Source organism: Notamacropus eugenii, chromosome 1 (genome assembly GCF_028372415.1).
Source record: "Notamacropus eugenii isolate mMacEug1 chromosome 1, mMacEug1.pri_v2, whole genome shotgun sequence".
NCBI classification, from domain to species: domain Eukaryota; kingdom Metazoa; phylum Chordata; class Mammalia; order Diprotodontia; family Macropodidae; genus Notamacropus; species Notamacropus eugenii.
This window is the reverse complement of record NC_092872.1, coordinates 671,582,300-671,608,866: the sequence shown is the minus strand read 5'-3', so window position 1 is coordinate 671,608,866 and position 26,567 is coordinate 671,582,300. Positions and strand designations below refer to the sequence as shown.

The window sequence follows — 26,567 nt, the reverse complement described above, 5'->3', positions numbered from 1 at the left end:
TTGTGTTAATAATAATTAATAATGGCAAACACATAGTGCTTTTAATTTTGTTCTTTATGTGTATCATCTTGTTGGATCAAGGATTCTTCAGTTGGAATCAGTGACTTATTAATCTTAATTTTAAAAACTGTTTTAAGATAATTGGTTTCTTTTCTAATGCTTTGTCCCTTATTTTATGCATCTAAAAGTGTCATACTGAGCAGGGGTCCATGAGCTTCACACTGTTAAGGAAGCATATAAAAAATTAAAAGATCCTGTATTATATCCTTACAACCCTGAGAGGTAGGTGTGCTGTTGTTATCCCCATTTTATAGATGAGAAAACAGAAGCAAACAGAGGTTAAGTGACTTACACAGGGAAACACAACTAGTAACTGTTTGAGGCAGGATTCAAACAGATTTTCCTTACTCCAAATCCAGCACTGTAGTTATTGCGCAATGTTTTTCTGTGAGAAAAAGGTGAAATTTAAAGAGGCTTAACCCATAGAGATCATGTCAGAAACTTACATAAATTCATTCATACATATGTTCACATGAATGCATATGTTTATATAGGTACATATAATATAGCCATGCAGGATGTTCTAAGTTGTCTTCTATATTATGGAAGAGATGACCAAGAATATTACAGGTCTGTAGGTAGGTAATAAGAGCTTATCAAATAACTATTATGTGCCTCCCATTTTGTTAAATGATAAGGGTCTAAATGCAACCAAAAGAGAAAGACAGCCCCTGCCCTCCAGGAGCTTATCAAAAAGAGCTGACTGAATCTGAAGCACAGTTAGGAAGGTTATGCTGGGGGGCTGATACTTCCCCCAAGAACTCATTTCATTTCCCACCAAGTTGTGCTCCTCTGGATTTCTCCATCATACCCCAGGAACCTCTGCCTCTTAGAAGGTAGAACTCATACTTCATCAGTTCCAGATGCCCCTGGGACCAATCCTCTCATTGGATGTTGGAGAGCTCCTCCAAGCCCCTTCATTTAAGGAGGGCACCCAGGAAAACCATCTCTTTATTTCCCATCCAGCTGTACTCCTCTGGACTTTGTCCTCATAATTCCTTTCTAGGAACTTCCTCCACCCCTTCTTTTCAGCTTCCTTTGGTGTATTATCTTCCCTGTTAGAATACAAGCTTTTTGAGGGCAGAACTTGTCTTTTTGATTTTCTTTGTGTTCCCCAGTGCTTAGCAATGTCCCAGGCACATAGTAGGGGCTTAATGAATGTTTGTTGACTGACAGAAGGCATGAGTGGAGGGATATCCAGCTTGAGAAAGTCCCAGGAGCTAAGGGAAATTTCAGGGTAAAAAGGCAGCCCGAGGTATGGTGTTGAGTCAAGGGGATATTTTGAATAAAAGGCTGAAAGTGATGTTTCATCAAAAGGCTCCCTTGGGCCTTCACAAACATAAATACAGTTTCATTACATTCACTAGTATTTACATGAAAGGAAAACCATTTCTTACTAGAAGAAGTGGGAAGCTTGGTTTTCTAGGGTTCTTTAGCAGCTGTTTTGGGATTCTACCCTCCCATCCAGCATGATTTTAAACCCAGATGTGTAAGAATAACTATCACCTGCTTGACAAACACTGCCAGGGACCTCTTCTCTAGAGCTTGAGTTCAACTTGTCTGCTCCAGTCTGGATATGATGACAGCTTTCATTATCACTTACTTTTCCTAATCTGATACATGTTGAGTATGTGCTCAGGTGCAGCGGGAACCCAAATATGAAAGCTGCCTCAACCAGACCTTTCCCCTATATTCATTCTGCTCAGTTTTTCCAGACTTACTTTCTGACTCTGATAGGCATGCTCACTTACCACAAGTCAAGGGGTGTTTACTGAGCTCATGCTATATACCCAGCATGGTGCTAGGTGACATGGGGATAGAAAAGATATTGGAGATTTCCTGTACTTTATAACTACTAGAAAGGAAGGAAGAAAAGATAGAAAAAAAGAGATGGAAGGAATAAAAAAGGAAGAAAGAAAGGGAGAAAAAAGAAGGAAGGAAGGAAAAGGTAGAAAGAAAGAGAAGGAATAATGAGAGGCAGAAAGAAGGAAAGAAGGAAGGATAGGAAGAAAGAAAAAGGGAAAGAAAAAGGGAGAGAGGGAGAGAAAAAAGGAAGGAAGAAAATATAGAAAGAAAGAGATGGAAGAAATAGAGGGAAGGAAGAAAGGAAGGAAGAAAGAGAAAGAAGAGAGAATGAGATGGAAGGAAGAAAGGAAAAATGAAGAAAGAAAGGAAAGGAAGGAGAGACTAAAGAAAGGAAGAAAAGCTAGAAAGAAAGAGATAGAAGAAAAAAGAAAGGAAAGAAGAAAGAGAAAGAGAGAAAGGAAGGGAGGGAGCCAGAGAGAAAGAAGGAAGAAAATCATATAATTAAACTTTGAATTACATAATATAAATGTCAACACTAATTTAAGCAGGGAATGATCAATTTGGCCTGAGTGGTTAGGGTAGGTTTCTTGGAAGATTAGATTTGTGTTTGGTTTTGAAGGATGAATTGGTTCTGGACTGTAAGAAAGAAGTGGGGAGGATATTCTAAGTAGAGAAAACAACATGGTGAATATCCAGGAGGTAGGAAACAGCTTGATGTTTATGTTAGAGTTAGGTGATCTGCCTGACTAGAGTGTGGATAAGTTCATTTAATTTAGGCAAGGACAGATGCCAGGCTGAAGAGTCTGGACTCAACAGGTAGGCAGTAGAGAACCATTATAGTTTCATGAATAGGAGAGTATAACATTGAATAATAGGTCAGAATCATAAAACTTAGAGTAGAAAGGAGTAAGAAGAGATAATCTGGCGTATTCTGTTGCCTCAAGTAAGATAATATATCACCTGCATTTTGTAGATAAGGTAGTTATAGTTCCTTAAGATCATCTAGAAAATTGATATTTTGGGATTATCACAGTAGTATTATGAAGGAAGGACTGAAGATGGAATATAATGTCTACATGGATACCTAGTCAGTCAATCTCTCTGGGCCTGTTTCTTTAGCTGTAAAATGAGTGATCTGGACCAGATGACCCCACAGGTCCCTTCTAGTTCCAAACCTGTGATCCTGTGACCCCTTAGGATGCTATTTTCAGTAATTCAGAAGTGAGGGGGTGAGAGCCTGAACCACACTGGTTGGTGGTGGCAGATGAACGGACAGAATTGAGAGAAAAGGCATGTCTCCAGATGTTGATATGTCCATTTGTCCCTATTTGTGACAGATGTCACAATACCAAATCTAATATTAACTGCCTCTGTTTCCTAATTGTCCTAGCAATGTCAGAATTCCAGTAATATCCTTGCATTAAGATAGTGTCAATGAGGTTGAGCTGAGTCACACCTTAAGTTCAAACCCCAGAACCTTTCCTTGTAAGCAAAGTCAGCTTGAGTTGGACAGCAGCCCCTGATGTCCTTACTCTTTCCATTGGGATTGATGGCATGAAGGACAAAATGTTCAGAATGAAGTGCTTTTCTTTGCTTGGATTATTGATGATGGCTGGCATCTCATGATCAGGCCTTGCTCCCTCATATTCCTCCTTTTCCTCTCTCCCTAAAAGTATAAAAACTATGGGTCTCTGGGTAGTGGTATCCATTGTGCTCTGCACTTGAGACATCCCCCAGGCTGGTAAGTTTGCTACCCTGTTATGTCAATTGAAGACACTTTATTCCTCAATTCCTGACTGATTTATTTTAGAACCTGACATCTGTTTTGTATGAATTGCTCTTGCTCATTTTAAAGTGGACGTAATATGGACATAAAGTGGACATAATATGGACATAAAGTGGACATAACACTTTGTGAGGACATGACCAGTGCTTTTCATGCTTTAACTCAGGGACCTGTGGTACCTGTCTCCGCCCTTGAAACAACAAATGTATCATCATCAAATATGTTCTTCATCAAATATGTTCTTTACCATCCCTCCTAAGTCCTACCACACCTCTCAGTATCTTAGACTATCTTGTGTCATCTCACAACAGTCTTCATTTGGCCCTTTAAGAGTCTAATTAATCACTAAATATAGTCCATAAGTTGCTCTTTGCAACCCCTGCAAAGATCTTCTCTCTCACCCCCACCCCACTGTGTGATGCCATCTGGTGCAGTAAACTCAGCCTCTGTGTTCCCTTTCAAAGAGCCAGATTCAATGCATTCTAAATCAAGAATGTTGTGTAATTCCATAGCTTCTGGGACTAAGAAAAGATTTGAATCTAATGCCTCCTTGTGGATTGTTTCAGCATAACTACAGCCTGATATGCCATTTCTTTCCTCAATTGACCTCTTAGTTTTTCTCTTTTTTAAAAATTCTCTTTCCCCCCAAGTAAAGGGATCTAAGTAAACCTCTACCAACAGCTGGTTCTTTTCCTGTCTATATTTTTGTCTCGTTTGCTTTTCTCAGTCCTATTGATAGACTGTAGGAAACTCAAACTTAATAGTCTTTCCTCTCTCATTCCTGTTGAAATTATGTTATGGTACTAAAACAACTGTTCAAGAATAAGGAAATAAAAGAGCCAAAGGTAATGCTCTGACTCTAGCATTTCTCTTGCCTCCCCTCCTATCTCACCAACTAATTCAGTCTTGAGACCCTAATCTTCTGTGGGAGCAGAACACATTGGTGCCTGGAGGCATTTCAGTGAGATATCTCCCTATGGGCAGCCAGATCTCCATTGGATCTCAGATCCCTGCAATCCTTGAGCATCGTAGGGTAAGGAAATGAATATTGCCAGATGAAGTGTGTGGCACTTCTGGGTGTCTTTTTCTAAATATATGACTCTCTTATTTTCGTATTCTTAGCTGTTGACACTTAGATCATCAGCCTGATAAGAAAGGGAAGGCAATTCGGTTATCTGCCTATTGCCTACCTCATCACTGGCACACATCATTCTCCCCTGTGGATTCAGGAAGTATTCACAGGAAAGCTCACTACCTGCCTAACTATCCCCTGCTCTTTCCCTTGCTTGTCACGATGACACCATTCTGTAGAAGGGAGAGGTGAGGGAGGGAAATGAGAGAGGAACAGAGGATGATTAAGATTATATGAAAGTGACCATAATTTCCTAGACAGAGAAAATTATTCCTCATTTTAGCTGTTGTAGTTATGTTTATCATCTCTACTCTAGAACTCAACAATTATTTATTAAGTGACAACTTTGCAGAGAGTTCCCAAGGTACCGTATAACTTATATGTGTCTTCCCCAGACAAGGCTACCCAAGGTTCATCATGCTCTGTAGAACCATATCTGCTCAAAACCATAGCTTATAGGAATTCCACTGATGCATTTACTTTTACAAAGTATCTGAGGCCAGATTTGAACTCAGGAAGATGAATCTTCTTGACCTCTGGTCTGGCATTCTATCTAATGTGACACCTAGCTGTCCCCAATACTGCATACTCACCAATAATTGTCAGTATATTGCACTGATCTTGTCTGGTGAACAATCTCTGCATAATTCTTGGTATCTGCTTGGCATATGGCTGGGATAAGTAGTCTCTGCTGGATGCTACTCTCTATTGCTCTTGGGTGGCTGCCGTTTAATATTGTTACATTAGAATCAGGGTTCTTTCAGGCACAGCTCTGCTCATTTTGACTTAGGGTTAGACATTCTTTCTGGATTTATGTTTAATTTCTAGTTCCTAAACTATACCCAAGCAATACCAGTTTGGAAGCTACCCTTGCAACAAACTTAAAAGATTGACTTTTTGCTACTCAGTTTTTAAATCCCATTTCTTGTTATTTCACACAAATGGATGAGAGGGAGAAAATACACCAAACAAAAATAAACTCAAGAGATAAGTCCTTTTCTTATTATTACCTTTAATGTATATATATGGTAGCTATAGAAAGCTGCATTACATTTATAAAGCATTGTGCTTAACTTTGGGGATACAAAGACAGAATGGACTGGTCCTTCCTGTCAAGGACTGCACATTCTATTTGGGGATTACATATGTGTGTGTGTGTGTGTGTGTGTGTGTGTGTGTGTGTGTATTTTAACAAACAAGGAAATATCAGTAGGAAGAGAACACTAACAACTAAGAGTAGAAGTAAAAGATTCACAGAAGACATTGTACCTTAGATGAGTTGTGAAAGAAAAGAAGGCTTCTGAGAGGAAGAGATGAGAAGGGAGTATATATTCCAAGCATGGACTGTTCCAAATCCTATTCACACAGATCGGTCAGATTCAGGAGTCACCTCAGGGCTTTAAGAATATTAGTAAGGAGTTGCAGGAGTGGGTTTCCAATGCTATAGCTCATGAGCCTCCCATAGATGTGCTGCCTATTATAATTATCAGTTGATATCATCTAGCCAGCTCAACTCAAATGGGTTTTAGAAAAGGGAATTTTCAAATTTCAAATACTAATGAAGAGTAGTTAGCATAAAACATGCCCCCAATTCCCCCTACCCCACCAAAAAAAAAATTTGTGACAGTCTCCCATAGGTACATATAAAGTTCAGAGAAAAATTGTGCTCAAGCTTAGAAAACACATGTATCACAAAGGTCACTTACAGTGCTTGGGAATTCTTTTGTTGGAGCCCTCAGGATGATCTCCATAGATGTGGCATAACTTTTCTGATGGTTTATTTGTGGAAGTTCAAAGAATTCCTCTTGTCAAGGTGGTTGTAGGGGAGGAGATCTGGGGCCCTTCTTTCTCAGGAGTTTAGCTAGAATGTTCTTTCCTCACCATTGACTTGAATCTCTGAACCCAAAACTTCCTTGATATTCTATAGACCCTTAGGAGGTGACCAATCTCCTCAGTCAATCTGAATACACTCCTTGTTTATTCAGTTGATCAATTCCAGTTGATCAGGGACTTTTTGTATTGTTAGTGTGTAACAGTAAGGACCCTGGCATACACAGGAGGCCCTGCTGTACATGTTCTTAGATCTGCTTTTCTAAAAGGAAAGCAACTTTTGAGGGGTCATCAATCTACTTTAATCAAGCACATATATCATTCACTTAGTTCAGGGGAAAATGTCAGCACCCTGAGCTTCATAGAAACTACAGACAGTACAAGAAGAAATTACAAACAGAAAGACCAACAGACAGGGCTTCTGACTGTCTGACCATAGACAATACATACATCATTACCAGAGAGAGAAGCAGCAAATTCTGAGTTTTCAAAGCCGGGGGGCTCCTTAGCAGCTACCCAGAATCTCATCTGGCACACGAATCTTCTTCCAAAAAATAAACCCCAAAGCAAAACCTCATCTCGGAGTATATATAATCTTTTCAGGGCCAGAGAACGCGACCCTAGAGACCCAGGACCTCATTAGAAATTAACAAAAGGTGTCTGAGGCCTATTAATGAGCGGGGAAGATCTTTAACTCTGCTCCCCGCCCTCCCCCCCCCCCATTAGCCTTACATTAACATTGCGTAGTCTAAAGCCTGTGATTGATTTATTCCATAGAGAAGTATTCTCACCATGTTAAGCTATCAGGGCTTTACATCTTGACCTTAAAATGAGTGAGGATAGCTCTATCAATCCCCACCCTTACACATATATGTACTTGTTATAACTGCCATTAGAGAATAAGCCCCTTGCCAGCAGGGATTGGTTCATTTATTGTATTGATATTCCCAGCACTTAACACAGTGTCTGGCATATGATATATGCCTAATAAATTCTTGCAAATTGATTGATCCTAGAGGCAATAAAAAAACATTAATAATTTTTGAACAGGAGAGTAACATGGCTCAGTCAACTGTGCAGTGTGTCCAAATTCAAAGTAAGAAGCATTTATTGTTCTAAATGATGCAGAGAAAGTACCTTTAAGTAAAGGCACAGTCCTGATCCTCCCCTTGTCTCCCTTTCTCTCTCTTCTTTCCTCCTCTTACAAATGGTTATATGCAACATCTACACTGAACTGCTATGCTCTGTTAATGTCAAAGGAGTAATCTCTGTGTATGAAGACATAGTACAGCAACACCAGCAATCAAATCTTTGGGCACATTTAAGGTGCCTCCGGACCTTTGTCTGTGGAGTCCTCACACGGATGAAGTCCCAGGCCCTTGGAGAAGATGTCTGTCTTCTTTCTGTACCAGCGGTAATGAAAGGATTGAAAGAGGCAGGATGATGTGAAAGAGCATCCACTGCCAGCAATGGTGGCGCACGCCTGTAATCCCAGCTACCAGAGAGGCTGAGACGAGCAGAGAGCTTGAGTTTGGGAATTCTGAGCTGTGGGAGGCTAAAGCTAATTTGGTGTCTAGACTAAGTCTGCCACTAATAGGGAAAGCCCCCAGAAGTGGGTGAATGAGGGAAGAGGGGGTTGTTGAATAAGAGGCAAACTGGCCCAGGTGGGAAATGGAATAGAGAAAAGCTCCTCTGGCAATCAGAAGTGGGAGTAGATCCATGAGTAGTCACTGCATTTCCAGCCTGGGCAAGATAGGGAGAGAAAGAAAGTGAGAAAGGAAAAAGAATGGAGGGAGGGAGAGAGAGAGAGAAAGGAAGGAAGGAAGAAAGAGAGAGAGAGAAAGGGAGGGAGGGAAGGAGAAAGAAAAAAAGAAAAAGGAAGAAAGGGAGAAAGAAAGAAAATTCTCTGACCTCCATGCCTTTGCCCAGGTTGTTCCCTATGCCTGGAATGCTTTAATTATCTTTACCTCTTGAAACTTGGAACTGATTTCTAGGCTCAGCTCAGGCTGCCTCTGATTTACCAGTCCTTTTCTGATTTTCCCAATCATTCTACCTCCCCCCAGCCTTATTACTTTGTCCATATTTTGTATTTACAAGTAGTCCTCCTCTATTTCAGTAGAACTTAATCATCTGAGGGCAGGGCTGTTTCCTTTCTCTCTCTGTATCCCCAGTGCCTAGTACAACAGTACCTGGTATTTAGTTGGTGCTTAATAATGGCTTGTTGAAATGGATTAAAATAAAACAGGATGTGAACTCAGGCAGTTTTCCTGCCCCAGTCTTAAATCCAGTGGATATATCTCCAGTTCTATCTCTTTTTAGAAATTATTATGGTCCTTTCAACAGAATGGTCATATAAAATTCATTTAAAAATTCTCTAAAGTGATGAGGAAACTTAAAATGGAAATAATTAAAGGAGTTAGAGTACAGAATGTCACAACTCAGTGTGGAATGTATATCCCTATAGAAAACCTTTAGGAAAACTAGGATCCAAGTTCCTTGGTTCACATGGATCTCTCTCAAGTAGGGTTGGACATAAGTTGTTCCTAATTTTCTTCACTGAGGTAATTTGTGATTTAGCTGTGGTGAAATCACTTATCTCTTTGGGAGTCTCAATTTCCTTCTTCATGAAATGGGTCCAGTCTACCTTCCAAAATTATGAGGATTTAATGAAATTAGAAATTGAAAATATGCTATCTAAAAACAAGATATTCCAAGTCAGATGCAAATTTATTTATATTTATTTCACATTGGCATTGGATTCTTTATTGCTAGCCTTAGCTAGTCTATTCTCAATTATACTCTTGTAGATTGCTTGAGGAAAATTTTAAATTTCGGGTTGACTTTATACAGCCATACAGTATTCTCTTGGCCCATTTCCTCCATGTAGTACTCAGATATTGATGGAAATTCAGTTTAATATCTATGTACAGAAACATGGAGAAGGGAGGGAAGTAGATGGTGATTTAAAGAAAATTATTTGCTATTTCAATTATCTGAGCAAAGGGATCCCTCTGTTAATGAGGATAGCCAACAGATGACTAATGAATCTTTTTTTCCCTTCAGCAGCTTTTTTGAATCTGTCATTCCTTCTCACACTACTTCTTTAGTAAATTGCCTATTAAAATAAACTTTATTCTCTTCAAGGTATTGCCCAGAGATGCACAGCTATCAAGTATCACTTTTCTCAGCCAATCCGTTTGCGAAACATTCCCTTTAATTTAACTAAGACCATCCAACAAGATGAATGGCACCTGCTCCGTAAGTATCTACAGCAAGGAATGTGTCCAAGAGGAAGCAGACACTTCCTACGTGAGATTTTGTTCTTACCAGAGCCTAAGCTGGATTTCATCTAGAAACAACACCAGAGGAGGTGTTGGCATTAAGAGATAGTGTACAGTGTGTCTGTCATTGGGACTCAATCACACCTAGTAAGGAGCTGATGAAGCTAATTCAGTGTTTACCAGTTGAGCCTGTGCATATGTGTGTGTGTGTGTGTGTGTGTGTGTGTGTGTGTGTGTGTGTGTGTGTGTGTGTATATATATATATATATATATATATATATATATATATATATATGTATATGTATATGTATACGTATATGTATAGATAGATAGACAGAGAGAAGGAGAGAGACAGAGACAGAGAGGAAAGTGAGTAAGGGGGGAGAAATGGAGTGAGAGAGAAAGGGGAGACAGAGGAAATAGTTGAGAGAGAGAGAGAGCGCAAGCAACACTCTTGTCCCCAAGAATAAGGTACTGTCTAATTCCATTGCTGGTGTTTTGTTTCTATAAACCAAAGTTTAGGCATTGAGTGAAAAGAAATAGTCATCCAAGTCTAACCTAGTAGTTACTCATGCTCTTTATTTTGCTTATACAATTTTCCTCCCATCTCTGCTCTCTCTCAGGTCTTTGTACATCTGCTCAAATGTCCCTGTGAATGTATGTCAGTAATTTTCTGGGGAGGAGGCATAGGTACCTGCATGTCTCTAAGGCAGCAATTATCTTTTTTCCTCATCAGGAAAACACATTAGAACACCAGAAATAATCCCATCACACTTAGTTAGCTGAATGAGGTAGAAAATCCTCCATGATGACAGCTATCAGGTAGCAGTAGCAGATTAGATGACTTTTTAAGAAAATATTTAAAGTAAACACAAGACTTCCACAGTTTACTAATGAACACAACTACAGGGACAAGTCTGGTTTGGTGTTTTTGTTAGTAAACATTTATTAAACTCTATATGCCATGCACCGTGCTAAACCCTGAGGATACAAAAAAGAAAAAGTTATTGCATAAAAAAAAAATCAAATGGAAATCCTGCATCAGAACAGCGCTAAGGAATAGCTTTGTGTTTTCTTTCCATCCCACTCCAGTGGGCTGAACCAAAGCTTGAATCAGAATATTGATTAAATTAAGTTAAATTGATTAAATCAGAATATTACATTCATGCATATTGTATCTAAAAGCTATAGTCATTAAGAATTTGGAGTCATCAGAATAAGAATAAAATGTGGTCTATTTCTTAATAGTAAGACTTCTTGAAAATTCCTTGTGATGGCTGACTTTGAATCATTTTTTCTCAGCAAATCCAAAGTGAATACTTATCTAAGTTGTTCTCATGTCTTAATTCTTTAGGAGTAGATTTATGAATTACCTTGATAATTTTACCACTGAATCATGCAGACACCAAGTATGATTCTGCAAGAGCTAGACTGAGACAGGGTCCTGATGAGGAAGTTACCTACTAATTCAGAGATCTTTCCCTTTAGCCCAGTGTGACATTCTTGGAGTTGCTGTTTTTGGTCAGTTCTTTGGTCATATCTGACCCTACAGGCGGGTTTCCTTGGCAAAGACACTGGAGTGGTTTGCCATTTCTTTTTCCAGCTCATTTTACAAGTGAGGAAACTGAGGCAAACAGGTTTACATGATTTGCCCAGGGTCAGACAGCTAGTGTGTGATTTGACTTCCTGGTAGGTCATCCTGACTCCAGGTGCAGAGCCCAGAGCTCTATCCATCAGACCACTTAGCTGTATACATTCTTAGAGTATTTTCCTGTAACCACGTAAATTGAGAACATTTTTCCTATTGAAAAAAGGTTTTAGAAAAGCTCTTTCCTTAAAGAATGAATCTCTCTTCTTAAAGGATGCTACCTGGGAAAGGGCTGACCAACTTTACAGCATAAATTGCTGTTTTTGTATTAGTAGCCCTGATGTGAGAGGTAGCATGGCCTAGTATAGATAGAGGAGTCAACCCTTGAGTCTGAAGGACCTGGGTTCAAGACACCTCCCTCTGATTTCTATTGACTTTGTGGCTTTGGGTAAGTCAGTTAACCTTTTAGTGTAGAAAATTGCTGAAATGCATTCACTCTGTCTATATTTGCTATTCTGGTAGGCAACTCTCTAAGGTTATAAAGTGCAAAATACTTGCCAGTCTACGTTGCTAGAATTTACTCACTGGGAGTTCCTGTTCCAATAAATCACAAGTTTGGATTGAAGAACTTTGCAGATTAACCCACTCTTCCTACAAGCCCAGCTTTCCTTGGGATGAGTCCTTTTCTGTCTTGACCTATGCATCCAGAGCCATCTCTAGTTGTCTGGATCTCTGTCTTGCCACTAAACCGATATGGCTCCATAAGAGAGAACAAAGGTGGTAACTTTGCACACCCTTGGCTTACTTAAATACAATTCACTTGCAAGTCAAGACATCACCTTCCCCGAAGTCATTGGTCCTCTTCGAGAAGGAAGGATGAAAAATGACATCAAAATGGTGTGTGTAGTCAGGAGAGCTGGTGGGCACACCTCCACCATCTACTCTCATCTGTATGCTGGTCTATTTCCCTTCTTCCATTCTTTTGAAGTACTCAGAACAGGGGCTTCCCAACTTTCCCTTGCCCCAGGGCCTACAAATCCCAAAATCATTCCCTAGGGAGTCAGTGATATAACCACCTTCAATATTCATATTAAGCTCTTTCTTATTTTGTTCCTGTAGTTCCACAGTTGCATTAACAACTCTGTTCTCTTTCGCTTCTGGCACCAGACTTACGAAGGATCACAGCAGGTTTCCTGGGAATGGCTGCAGCTGTGCTCCTCTGTGGCTGCATCGTGGCCACTGTCAGTTTCTTTTGGGAGGAAAGTCTTACCCAGCATGTTGCAGGACTGCTCTTCCTTATGACAGGTATGGTGAAAATGTCCTCTCTCCCCAACCTGTGAAAGGTAAACCATAGATTCCTCTTGACTCCTCCAGCAGTCACTGTCTAAGTAACAACTTTGTTTTGGGGTTTTCCAAATATGGCTGTTGAATTAAAAATTAGTAAGAGATGTCTGCCATCAAGCAAAGAAAAACAAAAGACCAGAAAAATAAACCCTATTCTTTTTCTTTATGACCAGAGTGCTTAGTTTGACTGGATGGTTAAAAGATGCTGCTAATCAAGCTGTGAATGTAAGGTGTTTGGATTGTTCTGATCCATTCCCACAGATGATACCCTAGCCCTATCCTGAACTTTTACAAATATGTGCCTTTGGTCATAAAGGGTCACTAAGGCAGAGACTAGCCAGAGCTGCACAGGTCACACTCATTGGTGGAAAATGCATTCAAAGTCCATGTCCTACTGTGTGTGAGTTATTATCATCATCATTCTGTATACACAATAATGCATTTTGGAGTTAAAATACTTACTAATATTTTACTTTTGTCTGACACTTTTCAGTAATTTAAGGGATTTCACATAATTTATTCAACCTGATCCTTACCATAGTTCTATGCATTAGATAAGGAAGGTTTCATCCTTAGGGGAGGGAACAAAAACTTGACAAGATTAAATGAATCTTAATTAATTAATCTTAAATGACTTACTTAGTAATTGGCCAAGTCTGAGCTTGAACCCAGTTCTTCCAATTTTAAGCTCTGTCCATAGTACCCTTTATGTTTACTGTCTTTTATCATAGGACACAATTATTCTTATACTTGAATACAGAGAATACTATTGAGATGTAGAATTAACCCTCAGTTATCTGCATTTTGTACAGAGGCATTAGAATGAATAATATCAAACGACAGATTCTCCTTGGGCATGTTTTCCCCACTGATACAGCAGTATATGAGTTTTGAGATTAAATCAGATTGTCATAAAGGCAGAGAACATGGAGTTAATTGCTGTAGAATCCAGGGAATTCTCACATCTATCTGGATCCCTCTGGATTTTAGACGACCTCTTTCTAGTTCCTTGTCTTATATTACAGGGAGGAGAAATTCATCTTCTTTGGCAAATGTAAGGAAGGCAGTTTGGCATGAAAGGAGAAGGCTTTGGCTAGCTCAACTGCTTCTCTACTCCAGACTCCTCCCCACTTGTACAGGCCACATGAAAATAAAAATCATTGTCATCTGCGTCGGCTCCTACCTTTGCTAGGTGACCAAAATGTTCTGGCCTGACGTTAGTGAGGGATATTACGCTTTCCTTTACAGCCTTTTATGTAATTATTGATTCATTAATGAAGCACTTTTAGTAGTTAGGTCAATTAATAGTTCCATAAAATATACCCAACATCAGAACTTAATTACATTTGCCACAGACATGTAATCATTTAGAATAAGCTTATTTCAACTTCTCTAGAGTTCCATTATTTAAGCTGCTCCTACTATAGTGTATGTGCACGTGTGTGTGTGAGAGAGTTCGTGTGTGTCTGTGTGTGTATATGAGTGTGTGTACATGTGTGCATATTTTCCACCAAACAAAACCAGGGAATGGAATTTCTCACGTGGTTTGTAGTGTGCTATAGAACCCCTAGGATATTTAATAACAAGCCTTTAGTTAAGGAGTAACCCAGATGCTTTCCTAGCTACAAGCTGCTTGGTCACCCTTGGCTGCCCCAGGCCAGGAGCTAATCTGTCCCTGCGCTGTTTCAGATCTTGAGGTCTGACAGTAGCCATGGCTAACACAGAAGTGGCTCTTCTGTCATTGGACTGGTGCTGCATCCAAAGTAGTATTTAGTAAACCTTCATAACCATCTAGAATGGTACTACAGTAGGCAGGCTCTCTGAAGCACCAGGGAGTTCACATGAAAAGTGTCACCCAACGCAGAAATAGCTTGAACCAACTTCACAAGGAAAGGAGGAAAACAGCTGTTAATAGGGATAGTTTCGGTGAGTAGCTACAATAGGTAGCACTCAGGGTGAAGGGACAATACCTACCATCTCATCAAAAGACCCCCTAGACCCTCAGGGCTTCAACTTTATATGCCATTTGAAACAAAGAGCCAATATGATACCAATGGGAGATTGTCTGTTATCTACAGGACCAGTAAAATGAAAGTATTTTCTAAATTGCCAGATAATGGGGTTGGAATGCAGAGCAGGTAAGTTGGAATGAAGAATAAGGAAGAAAGCTAAACCTAATGGTATCATGAGCTCAAAATAGGGGGTTCCAGCTTTGTTTTGTTCCCCAGATCGGTGCTGAAATACATTGATAACAAAGGGGGAAGTATAAGGAAGCTAGCGTTCTAGCTTCCAGGGTTGGGCTGGGGGGGAGAATATGGAATCTGTCAAGCAGGCTACTTCTCAGGATATTCACTTCAAATCCATTGTTTAGGAGGAATTGGAAACTTCAGTAACCCAGATCCAAAGGAATTCTGTGCTCCTGTTGTTCTTAAATGCAATGAAAAAGGAAAGCATCAATTTTCGCATCTGTAAAATGGGAATTATAATAGTACCTACATCTCGGGTTGTTGTGAGGAGCAATTTAGATAGCTTATGTGAATGCTTTGCACATCTTAAAGTACTGTATAAATACTAGCTATTATTATATCCAATTTTCCTCTTAGGTAGGATTATAGATATAGATCTAGAAAGGATTATTTAACTCATCTAACCAAGTCCTCTTATTTTAAAGATGAGAAAACCGACTTCCTAGGAAGATGTGACTTGAAGAAAAATCACAGAAGCCATTTCAGGGGCAAGATTTTGAACCCAGGACTTCTAACTAAAGCTAGTCCTTTTCCCTATTTCATGGACCATCCTCTCTACGTTAACTCAAAAAAGAGAGAGAGAATCTGAAATCTTACTGGATGAAGCCACTACATATGTTTGTCAGGAAGTGGACAGACAAGAATCAGAGAAATTAGGGTGCTGGCAATCACCACCCACGATAGTACATTTAAAATATATCTTTTAATGTGGCTAATGAATGGATAATCTAAAACCTTTGGCAACAGTAAAATCATCTAAAACACCATAGAAACCAGGAGTTCTGAGTATCTCAGGAGAAAGTAGGGCATATTGATTTAGTTTTAAATAAAAGTTGGTTGGAAACAGCAAAACTCAGAAACCAGATGTGTAGTTGAGTGTTAGGATGGGCCAGGTCAGTATCCTTCACTTTCCTCCTCTGCTTTTAATTCTAATTTCTTAAGATTGCGACTAGCAGCAAAAGAGGTCCAGGAACCCTTTTTTTTTGAGAGGATGTAATTTTCATTTTGACAATTCTCTTTCCCTCTCATCAGAACTTAGACTTTGCACTTGGGGTCCTTGGGCTCTGATTGGTGAGTTTTCGTTTTATTTTCCCAGGAACCAGCCCACTACGGTTTTCCAGTCCTTTTCAAACTTGCTGCTCATTTGCAAATTAATCCTCCTGCACTCTATACATCTTCCTCAACCCCCTCCCATTGGATCTCAGTTTGCCCCCCATGGACCCTAGGCTCTGAATTTATTATATTTGAACCCAGGCTAGCACACTCCCTCCCAGGCATTTTCGAGTCATGATGCAATACATTACCCAAATGGTACCCCTTCTTCTGGTACCCCTTTATAGTTTTCTCTACCCTCCTCCCCACCAAAATATGTAAATGCCTTGAAGGCAGGGAATGTCTAGCTTGCTTGTGTTTGTATTCTAGGCATTTAGAACAGTGCCTGGCATACAGCAAGAACTTAATAAAATGTTCATTCATTCATTCATTTCCATACATAGTTTGACAAACCCAATAGATATGGGTTATTGTTCTTCCACATGTTGAGCCCTCCTCTTCTGTGGTCACCCACTTTACCCCAGGTGAGATTTTCTACTGCCTGGCTGGATCCTTTCCTTCTCAGAATCTGATCCCTAAGACCCACTTTCAAAACTTGACTTACTGAGATAATTCCTCCCATGGGAGAAAATAATATATACATCCAATACATTTAGGGTATGTATTTAATGTTTTCTATACACATTTAGTAATGGAAAATATGAGAGAAGTGGGGGGAGGGGATAGGGAGATCCACTTGCCTCAAGCAGAAAAGTTAAGTAAAGGAATGTCACCAGCAGCCCAAGTCAGCCTGACACCCACAAATCATGAATGCTAAACTTAGCTGCTTTTAGATAGAGGGTCTCGATTTTCATCCTGTATCTGTTTATTAGCAGAGTCTTCAGTGGAAGAACATCAGTGTTCTGTCAGTATGCTATGTTAAAATGGAAAGGTTTTTTTTATGTGTCAGATTTTTATTCTTCTATCTTATTTTTTACAGACAGCTCTTAATTATTCACATGTGGAGTCTGCAGAGTGTCTGTGTACACTTGGGAACATTCCCCAGGCTGTCCTCTTCCTGCCCATTTCACACCCAGTGAGGATTCCCATTGACCAGACTTAGATTCCTTTTCCCTTCCTAGCAGGATGTCCAAACTTTCGTGGCCACTTTGGAGGGGTACAGTGAGGAAACTCAGCTGGGCTACTAAGACCCTGGCCAGTAATGGTCAGAGAGACCAAGAGAGGGGAAAGGGAGGGAAACTAATTAATATCTGATAGAATTCCTCTCTCCCATCTATCTGCAGGTAGCAGAATCTATAGTATTTAAAAATATCACCTGTAACATCTTGCTAGGAAATTATTATGACAGTAAGTCATTAGTATAAAAACATGCCCTAGTCTAATGCATTCGTTCATGTATGCATGCATACATTAACCAAGTGCTTATTTAGCTCCTAATGCATGTTACTGTGATAGATTCCAGAGGTACAAAGGAAATTTCATCCCTACTCACAAGGAACTTACTGGGGAAAATAACACATACACATATAAATTATAACAAATATACACAATTTTTTTGGGGGGTGAAGAGAATAGAGAAGCAATTTAAATTTTTCTTCCATCCTCCCTCCCTCCCTTCCTTCCTTCCTTCCTTCCTTCCTTCCTTCCTTCCTTCCTTCCTTCCTTCCTTCTGCTAGACACTATATAAAATGCCTTACAAATATCATCTCATTTGATCCTCACAACCACCCTAGGAGATAGGTTCTATTATTATCCTCATTTTGCAGTTGAGGAAACTGAGGCAGGCAGTGATTATGTGATTTGCCCAGAGTCACATAGCTAGGAAGTGTCTGGGGCCACATTTGAACTCGAGTTTTTCTGACTCATGACCTGGCATTCTATTCATTGTGCCAGAAGGGCATTAGCCATTAGCAACATCAGAAAAGGTCTCTGGCAGCAGATGCCAGCTCAGGTTAAAAGGGCTTTAGAGATTCCATGAAGTGGGAGAAGGGAGGGCAGGGCCATTCAGGCCTGGGGGGTACTTCCTCTACAGAACCTCAGAGGCAGAAGATGAAATGTAGTACACCAGGAAGAGCAAACATGCCAGTTTGATCATAACCTAGAGGGGGAGGAAGACTAGAAATCAGTCTGAAAAAAAGACTGGGGTTTGACTGTGAATGGTTTTAAATGTCAACAATAAGAATTTGCATTTTTTGCAGTTTTACTGAATTTTCTTGGGCAGAAGAGTGAGCTGGTCACTGCCCTTGCAATATTTACACTGGCAGCTGTGGGAAGGACACAATCAAGGTGGGAGAGGTAGAATGTAAGGAGAATGTTAGGAGGTCATGGCAAAAGACCAGGTGAGAGGTGAGAAGATCCTAAATTAGGCTGGGGGCAATTTGAGTGGAGAGGGAAAGGATATAAGAGGTAATGTGGCTTGAATCAATAGGACTTGGCCACTGAATGAGGTGGAAGAGCTGTGATGATTCAGGTTGCAAGAGGGTGGTGTCCTTGATGGAAAGAGGGAAGGAAGGAAGACACGTAGATCTGGAGGGGAAGATCATTATTTCTGTGTTGGATATGGTCGCACTTGGGATACCTCTAAGATAGCTAGATGAAGCTATCCAATTAAGAAGCTGGTGATGTGGGACAAATGCTCAGGACAGAGATGAACTCTGAATATGTAGAGTTGGGAGTCATGTATCAAAATGATCTTTGAACCCATGGGCTCTATTGAGATCACTCCAGGGGAATTCAGAGAGAGAAGAAAAGGCGACCCTGTGCAGAACCTTGGGATATACCCATCAATCAATCAACAAGCTTTTATTAAGTATCTGCTATCTGTCAGGCACCATGCTGGGTGCAAGAAATCAAAACAAAAAAAGGGAAGCAATGTAAATTCTAGAGAAAAATTTGTCCTACAGACAAATTTCCAGCAAAAGAGCAGTCAGACAGATAGGAGAACAGCCAGGAGGGAGTGGTGTCACAAAGACCCAGGGAGGAAAGGGCATCCAGAGGAGGGAGGTGGTCAGTTGTGTCCAGAGCTGTAGAGAGGTCAAGAAGGATGAAGTCTGAGAAAAGACCATCAGATGGAGCAATTAAGAGATCATTAGTAACCTTGGAGAGAGCAGTTGCAGTTGAGTGATGGGGTTCATGGCACATTAGAGCAGGTTGAAAACAATGAGAAGAAAGGAAATGGAGACCATAAGCATAAATGGCTGGCTTTTTCCAAGGATTTGGCTGTGAAACAGAGGAGAGATAGAGGATGGTAACTTGAGGTCAAACTATGGTCAGATGAAGGGTGTTTTTTTTAAGGACAGGGAAAACCTGGACATGTTTATAGGCAGCAGGAAAGGAGCCTCTGGATAGGGAAAGACTGAAGATGAGCAACAAAGGGGTGGGGGGAAGTGAGCAAGGGAGGGTAAATTGGTGAATAATACAGAAGAAAGGGCACAACTAGAGAGATTCATGTTGACAAAGAGAAAGGCTATCTGCTTGTCAGAGACTGGAGCAAAAGAAGAAAGATTAGGCAAGGAACTGTATGGGGACACAGGTGAGGACAGGCAGTCCTCCCTCTTTGCCATAAGGTATTTCTAGGAGTGGGTCATCCTTCCCCATACACAAAATGTTATTACTGAGGGTTATGTTTCTGACCTGTGACTCAGTGTCAAATAAATGATGCAGTGATTCTGTGAAATCAAAGCTATAACCCACAGTATATCATAAAAGAAAGAAACAGCACAGATTTTATAGTAGTTAAATAATAAAATAAATTTAGGTCTTATAAAATAGTCAGAAATTTACTGTAAACAGTGAATTATTCTGGGGCCCCTGAGAGTGTTATAAAGTGTTCATAAAAGTACAATGCAAAAATGTAAATGTGACTGTATCATAAATTAGACCCATCTGAAATTAATATGATAGCTATACTAAATACTGAACATTTCACAGAATCATTGAATTTAGAAGTTGAAAGAGACCCTGGTGGCCAGCACATACCAGATACAGGATTTCCTTTGCAATGTACCAAGCTACACGGTGTAATGAAGAGGACCTACATCAGGATGAACAGAGTTCAAATCTGACCTCAGTTCCCTCTTATACGACCTTGGGCAATACATAAACCTCTGTTAATGTCAGTTTCCTCTTCTGTAAGATGGGGATAATAATAGCACCTACCTCAGAGATGTTGTGAGGATAAAGTGAGATAATATTTGTAATGTGTTTTGCAAAACCTAAATCATCATGTAAATGCTACCTCTTTTTCTTCCTCCTTTAATGAGGATGAATTTGAGCTGGATCACAAAATATGAGTAGAATTTGTATTGTTAGAAGGAAGGGGATGCAGGGGAAGGGCTCTGTTTGTAGATGGGCGCTGTTGGCCTCTACTTGATGGCAAACCAAATCAACAAGCATTTATTAAGTGTTTTTTGTGTTCCAGACACTGTGCTAAGCTTTAAAAATACAAATCCAAGCAGAAGGAAAGTCAGTCCCTGCCCTCAAGAGCTTACATTTTAATGGGAGGAATAAGGAAGGAAAAGGCATCTAGGAGGCAAGACATATAAATAGATAAATGACGTGATTGAACTCTAAAACAGTTTGTTGTTTAGTCATGTCTGACTTTTTGTAACCCTGTCTGGTCTTTTCTTGGCAAAGATACAGGAGGGGTTTGTCATTTACTTCTGTGGATTAAAGCAAATAGATATAAAGTGACTTGCCCAAGGTCATGCAGCTAATAAGTGTCAGATCAGATTTGGACTCAGATCTTCCTGACTCCAGGCCCAGCACTCTATTTACTGAGCCACCTACTTGCCTCCAAAACAATTTATATAAAGTAGTTCTATGACATCCAAGTGAGAAAATGCATGTAAATGATTTTGCAAATCTTAAAGCGTTATTTAAATGCTAACTATTATTATATTTTAAAGAAATGGAACCACAGTGTTCCATTGTCTCTGAAATACAATATAACATTTCTAATTTAGCTGAAAAAACACATGCTAAATTTTGAGAAATGTCCTTTCCCAAGCCTCGGTTTCCAGAAGAAGCTTAAAGGTCTAATATAAGCTTTGAAAATATTATATTTTTGTGATTGTGAAATGTTTTTGTTTATTCTTCTGCATATAATTGACTACAAAGAACAGTTCTTTTCCTTGAACAGGTCATAGCTTTATTGTATCCTACTTGTTAATACCCTGGAGATCAATTTTTCAAACTACTGTATTGTTCCATTACCAGCATTCATTAAAAGGTCCTTGTAAACATACAGTGCTGTGTTTTGGCTTAGTTTAAATGGTCATATAGGAATAAGAATGCTTTTCACAGTGTTTAAAAGAAAGAAAAGGAAAATTCCTTTTTGAAGATATTTCCTTAAGAAAAATATTTCAATCCTGATTTTTCCCTTCCCTGAGTTGCTCAAAGTAACATGTTTATTTTTATAGTCTAGGATAAGAAGGAGGAAACTAATGCTTTGGTAACTGTCTTCCTCTGCCTTCCACCCCCAAAAAGGACAGAAAATATCAAAGGATCTCAGCACTGCTTTTAAACATTTTAGATCTTATATTTTTCTACATGTGCGTTGGGGGAAAAGGTGCCCTAGGAATGTGTGATAACTTAGTTTGATGGGGAATATGAGTCAGCACTTAACAGATCATCTTTAATGATTTTTTTGAAAATTCCCTTAAAATTGCTAGCTTCTCTGAGCTCTTCTGAAGATTGCTCTGATCCCTGACCCTCTCAAATAATGAGACTCCTTCACCTTACACCTTCTCCTCCCAGTTTCCAAGTCCTTCTCGCTATCTTTTTTAGTAATGGTATATCCTTAAGGAGCCCAAAGCAATTCTCCAAGGGATGACACCTTTATCACACACCTGCATTAAACAAAACAACAACAAACCAACAAAATGCAATCGTGAGGAGGCCTGGCTTTCTGAGAGTCCTATAGTCAGTGGAAAAACAAGGAATGGAATCCGGGAATTCTGATGTGCAGTCTAATGGGCCATGTTGGGTTTCCTTGACCTCCTTCCTCCCTCTGGCACTTTCTTTTTTAGTTAAGCACCTGGGCCTCATTGTCATCCTATGCCAATCAAAAGTGAGAATCCTCAGAAGGTCATTGCTATGTAATGGAAACATTCACGTCACTGGGGCATAGTTACAGTTGCTCAAATCTTTAGCTCTCAGCTAGTTGTTTAGCCTCTGAGCATTGGGGCTCACCATTTTATCCCAGACCTGATTTTTAATGGCCAGGCTGTTTGAGATAATTACAAATGTATGTGTTGGTAGAAAATGGATGCTAAAAGCCAATGGGTTTAATTTGGACTGTGGCCATTCTGATTATGCCTCTTAATTTGTTGGCATTCTGAATGGGTTCAAAAATATAATCTCTTATTGCAGCCATCTTTCAACTCCTCCAAGTCCCTGGGAAAAATGAACGGATTAAAATAATTATTCAATGATGCAAATAGCTATGGAAATTCTTTTGAAACTTGAGCTACAGGAAGCAGAATGTTATCTAGATAAGTAAGAACCATTAAGGGTACCCATAATATAGTTTGAATGCTACTTAAAAATAATACAGTAGCAATTATTAGTGTTTATATGTCACTTTAAGGTATGGAAAGCGCTTTGCATGTATTGTTTCATTTGATCTTCTAACAACCCTGGGAAATGGGTGTTAGTATTATCTCAGTGAAGCAACTGAAGTCAAGAGTGGTAAGTGTTTTTGTTCAAGGTCACACAACTTATAAGTATCTAAAGCAGGATTTGAAGGCTCACTCCTGTTGCCTCCTAAGAAAGATATCATGTCTCTTCCACTAAAGTTACAATTGTTACCCTGTTATCACAAAATCCTAAAACTCTGGAGCAAGAAGCCACCTTAAATTTTATCTAATTATTACTAGTAATAATAAGAACTGGAGTTTATGTATCGGTTTAGACTTGGTCAAGGATTTTATATACATTATCTCATATAAGTCACAACAATTTTGGGAGGAGGTAAGTACCATAAGTAGCACTTGCATCTCCATTTTACAGATGAGGAAACTGAGGCAAAGTGAGTTGAAATGAAGTGCCCAACATCACACAACTAGTGTCAGAGAGAGGACTGGGACCCCAAATCTTCTGGACTCCAAATCTAGCTCTCTTTCCACTGTGACAATCTAGTCTCTTATCTTTAGAGATGAGGCCTGGCCAGTTGTGATTTTCCCCAAACCACGTGAGTCATGGTTGACATGAATGCAACCAAATCCAGATTGACCTGCCAGCAGATGAGACTTTAACTCTGTGTTCTGTTTGGGTTTTTTTTAGGGATATTTTGCACTATTTCTCTGTGTACTTATGCTGCCAGTATCTCCTATGATTTGAACCGGCTCCCGAAATTAATTTATAGCTTGCCTGATGATGTGGACCATGGCTATAGCTGGTCTATGTTTTGTGCTTGGTGCAGTTTGGGCTTTATTGTGGCAGCTGGAGGTCTTTGCACTGCCTACCCATTTGTTAGCCGGACCAAGATTGCACACCTAAAGTCTTCCAGGGACTCCACGGTCTGACTGTTTCCATGCAAATTCCACGGTCACCAGCCTGTTTTTGGCTCGGAGGACTTCTGAAGGGAGTTAAGTTGAAGCTCAAGTATGGAATCCAAGCACAAAGGATCCTTTACATTCCAGCATGTCTTCTGCCAGCCAAGAGGGAGGCAAGAGAGAGATGCTACTGGCCTGCCTGGGTGACTGGCATCAAAGAGAAAGCCCACAGTTATTCTAAGGACATGAATACTGTGGAATCAAGTGCTTTAAAGAATCATGTATGCAGTTTTCTGTAACATTTGGATGTGTCTCATGGGGACAGCACCCGTGGAACATTCCTTGGGCCAATAAAGGGGGGAAAACCTCTTGGGGGGAGAAAAAGCGAATGATTTGCGTTTGTTTCAGAAAGTTTGTACATAGCCATTGCCCAAGGGAGTGATTTCTATTTGAAAATGATTCTTAGCAAAGCAAACCTGCTTTGCAATCATTTACTGTATGCTTGCTAAGTTTTAATGCAGCATCTCCCGAAATCAAAGCTGACTGTCCTGATGGTGTCTTGTGTCATCACCAAATATCTATGTATTCTTTGTGGATATTCTTTGTCTAGGGAAGATTCTTGCTCGGTTGGCTTTTATTGAAGTCCCTTCTATGTCTTTTTACTGGACCCAAAATGATGTATGAAAAAAAAAATTGACGATGTAAGAGATAGTAAGTGACTCTATGCAGTATTGTTTGAAGTCATGTCTTGCCATGCAATTTCAGTCTCTTTATGTTAACTGGATTTCAGTATTAAATGACTCCCCTCTTGTTAGTCTGTGTGTATTTTTCTATAGATAGCCTCCTATATATAGTGTGATACAGCATCCCAACTATATAATGGATACAAATGTAGATGTATCAGCAAAACCTTCACAAGCTTCATTTTAACGGGCATAGTCAAGGTTGTTTAATTAAAATAGGATAATCATGTACATCCTTCACAGAAAACTTCATGCCAGTTACTGACAGCAGTCATACTTCCCATTTACCCTTTTAAAAATTACACATATGTCTTCTATTACAAATAAACACCAAGCCACCAAACCCATCCAAATTGTTCCCCAAACAGTCCAGAAGCCCAGGCTCTCTAGCCAGGTCCTCCAACTTTAATTCTACCTCCAGTGTTCTTTCTACTATGGTAGCTGATCCTTACTATATCTTCTCTCTCAAAACAACAACAGAACCAAACCTCTCAGGGGAAAGGACTCTTGAAATTTGCAGGACATAATAATTATTTATTATTAATGTTTACATGGTGCTTTAAAATTTTCAATATGATTTAGACATATTGTACATAGGATTTACACATAGCAATAACTCCATGAGGTAGGTAATGCAGATATTTTTATCCCCATTTGACTGATAGGGAAAGTGAGGTTAAGAGACTGTCCCATGATCACTCAGCTAGTGTTTGCGGCTGGATTTGAATTTGAGTCTCCCTGACTCTTTTAAGTCCAACACTCTGCGCTTATATATAATACCCTTTTAGGAGCAGGAACTAGGATAGGGACTGGATCTTGGATTTAATTGGGAAACTTTAGGGTGAGTAAATTCCTCTTATCAATGAAGAAGAACACTCTTCCTGCAACTCACAGTCTTAGGAGAGTTGCCCAGAGTTCTGAAAATCTAGATGATCTGTCCATAGCTAGTATGTGTGTCAGAGGAAGGATTTGAATTCAGACCTCCCTCAATCCAAGGACAGTTCCTTATTCTGCTTCTTTGCAGCTTGGTGATGCAATGGGTAGAGCATTGGCTCTGGAGTCAGGAAGACCAGAGTTCAAATGTTGCCTTAGATACCTCCTAGCTGTATGATCTTGGACAAGTCTCTGTCTGCCTCTGTAAAACAGGGGTGATAACAGCACCTACCTCCTAGGATTGTTGTGAGGATCAAATGATATAATATTTGTAAAGTACTTTGCAAACCTTAAAGGACTATATGATAACTATTATTATTATAGCTGACATTTATATATGCCAGGCATTGGGCTGAGTACTTTACAATTATTATTTCCTTAGGTCTTCGCAGTTGAGGAAGTTGAAGCAAGCAGAGGTGAAGTGTCCAGGGTCACACAACTAGCTTGAGGATGGATTTGAACTCAAGTCTTCTTAGCTCCAGGCCCACCATTATGCCACCTTGTTGCCAAGGCTTGGTTAGCTGTACAAAATGGCATAGAGTATTGTTGAATCACCTACAGCAATCCTGGAGGATCTGTTGAAAAAGAAGCCCTGTGATACTGCCTAATGTCTGATGTTTACATGATACCCACTGTTCAGATAGTTTGAGGATGTAATGACAAAAAAAAAAAAAACCCAACCTAAAATAAAGAGAACTATACAATAATGAGAGCCTTTAATTGAGACAAGGGAATTACAGTTTGGGACACCACGCATCACATAAATACTGGAGTGCCCTGGAAGAGGCAGAGGGAGTAGGGTCTAAGTATGCTTCAACAGGGAGCAAATCTCATGGAAGGAACAATCTTTCAAAGCTGTTACATAAATAGTTTTGCATAGCAATCAAAAATCCACAGAGATGTCTGGGGAAATTCTGAGTGTAGTGACATCTGGTCAGAAGAAGGGGTTCCAGGGGGAAAAAGGGAATTTCCAGAGGTATCACAGGACTGGCTCCAACTGGTTTAAACTTGGTCCAACTCTGGAGTCATTTGAGTCAGGGTCAGGTAGCCCTTTGTGATGGCTGCCTTCAGCAAGTGAGAGAGCAGAAGGTTCAGAGGTTCATGCACTAAGAAAGACACACACAAATGCCAAGGTCATACACTCAGAACTGAAGTGATTACTGGCAAAGTCCAAGTCATAATAGCTTTCCCAGCCAAAGTGAGTTGTGAAATGAATAGCCATCCCCTCAAGGTCACCTGCTTTCCATCTGCTGTCATAGAAACATGATC

General features: G+C 39.8%; 1 protein-coding gene across 1 annotated transcript in view; it reads left to right on the top strand.

Moving 5' to 3' along the window:
• Window positions 1–24,436, top strand: part of TMEM178A (transmembrane protein 178A) — a 76,625-nt gene extending 52,189 nt beyond the window's left edge. Inside the window, exons 2-4 of the mRNA XM_072635803.1 lie at window positions 9,759–9,872; window positions 12,651–12,788; window positions 23,411–24,436. Coding sequence (XP_072491904.1) covers window positions 9,759–9,872; window positions 12,651–12,788; window positions 23,411–23,652 — 494 coding nt within the window. The 3' untranslated portion in view covers window positions 23,653–24,436. The remainder of the gene's footprint in view (window positions 1–9,758; window positions 9,873–12,650; window positions 12,789–23,410) is intronic.
• The last annotated feature ends 2,131 nt before the right edge of the window (window positions 24,437–26,567 follow it).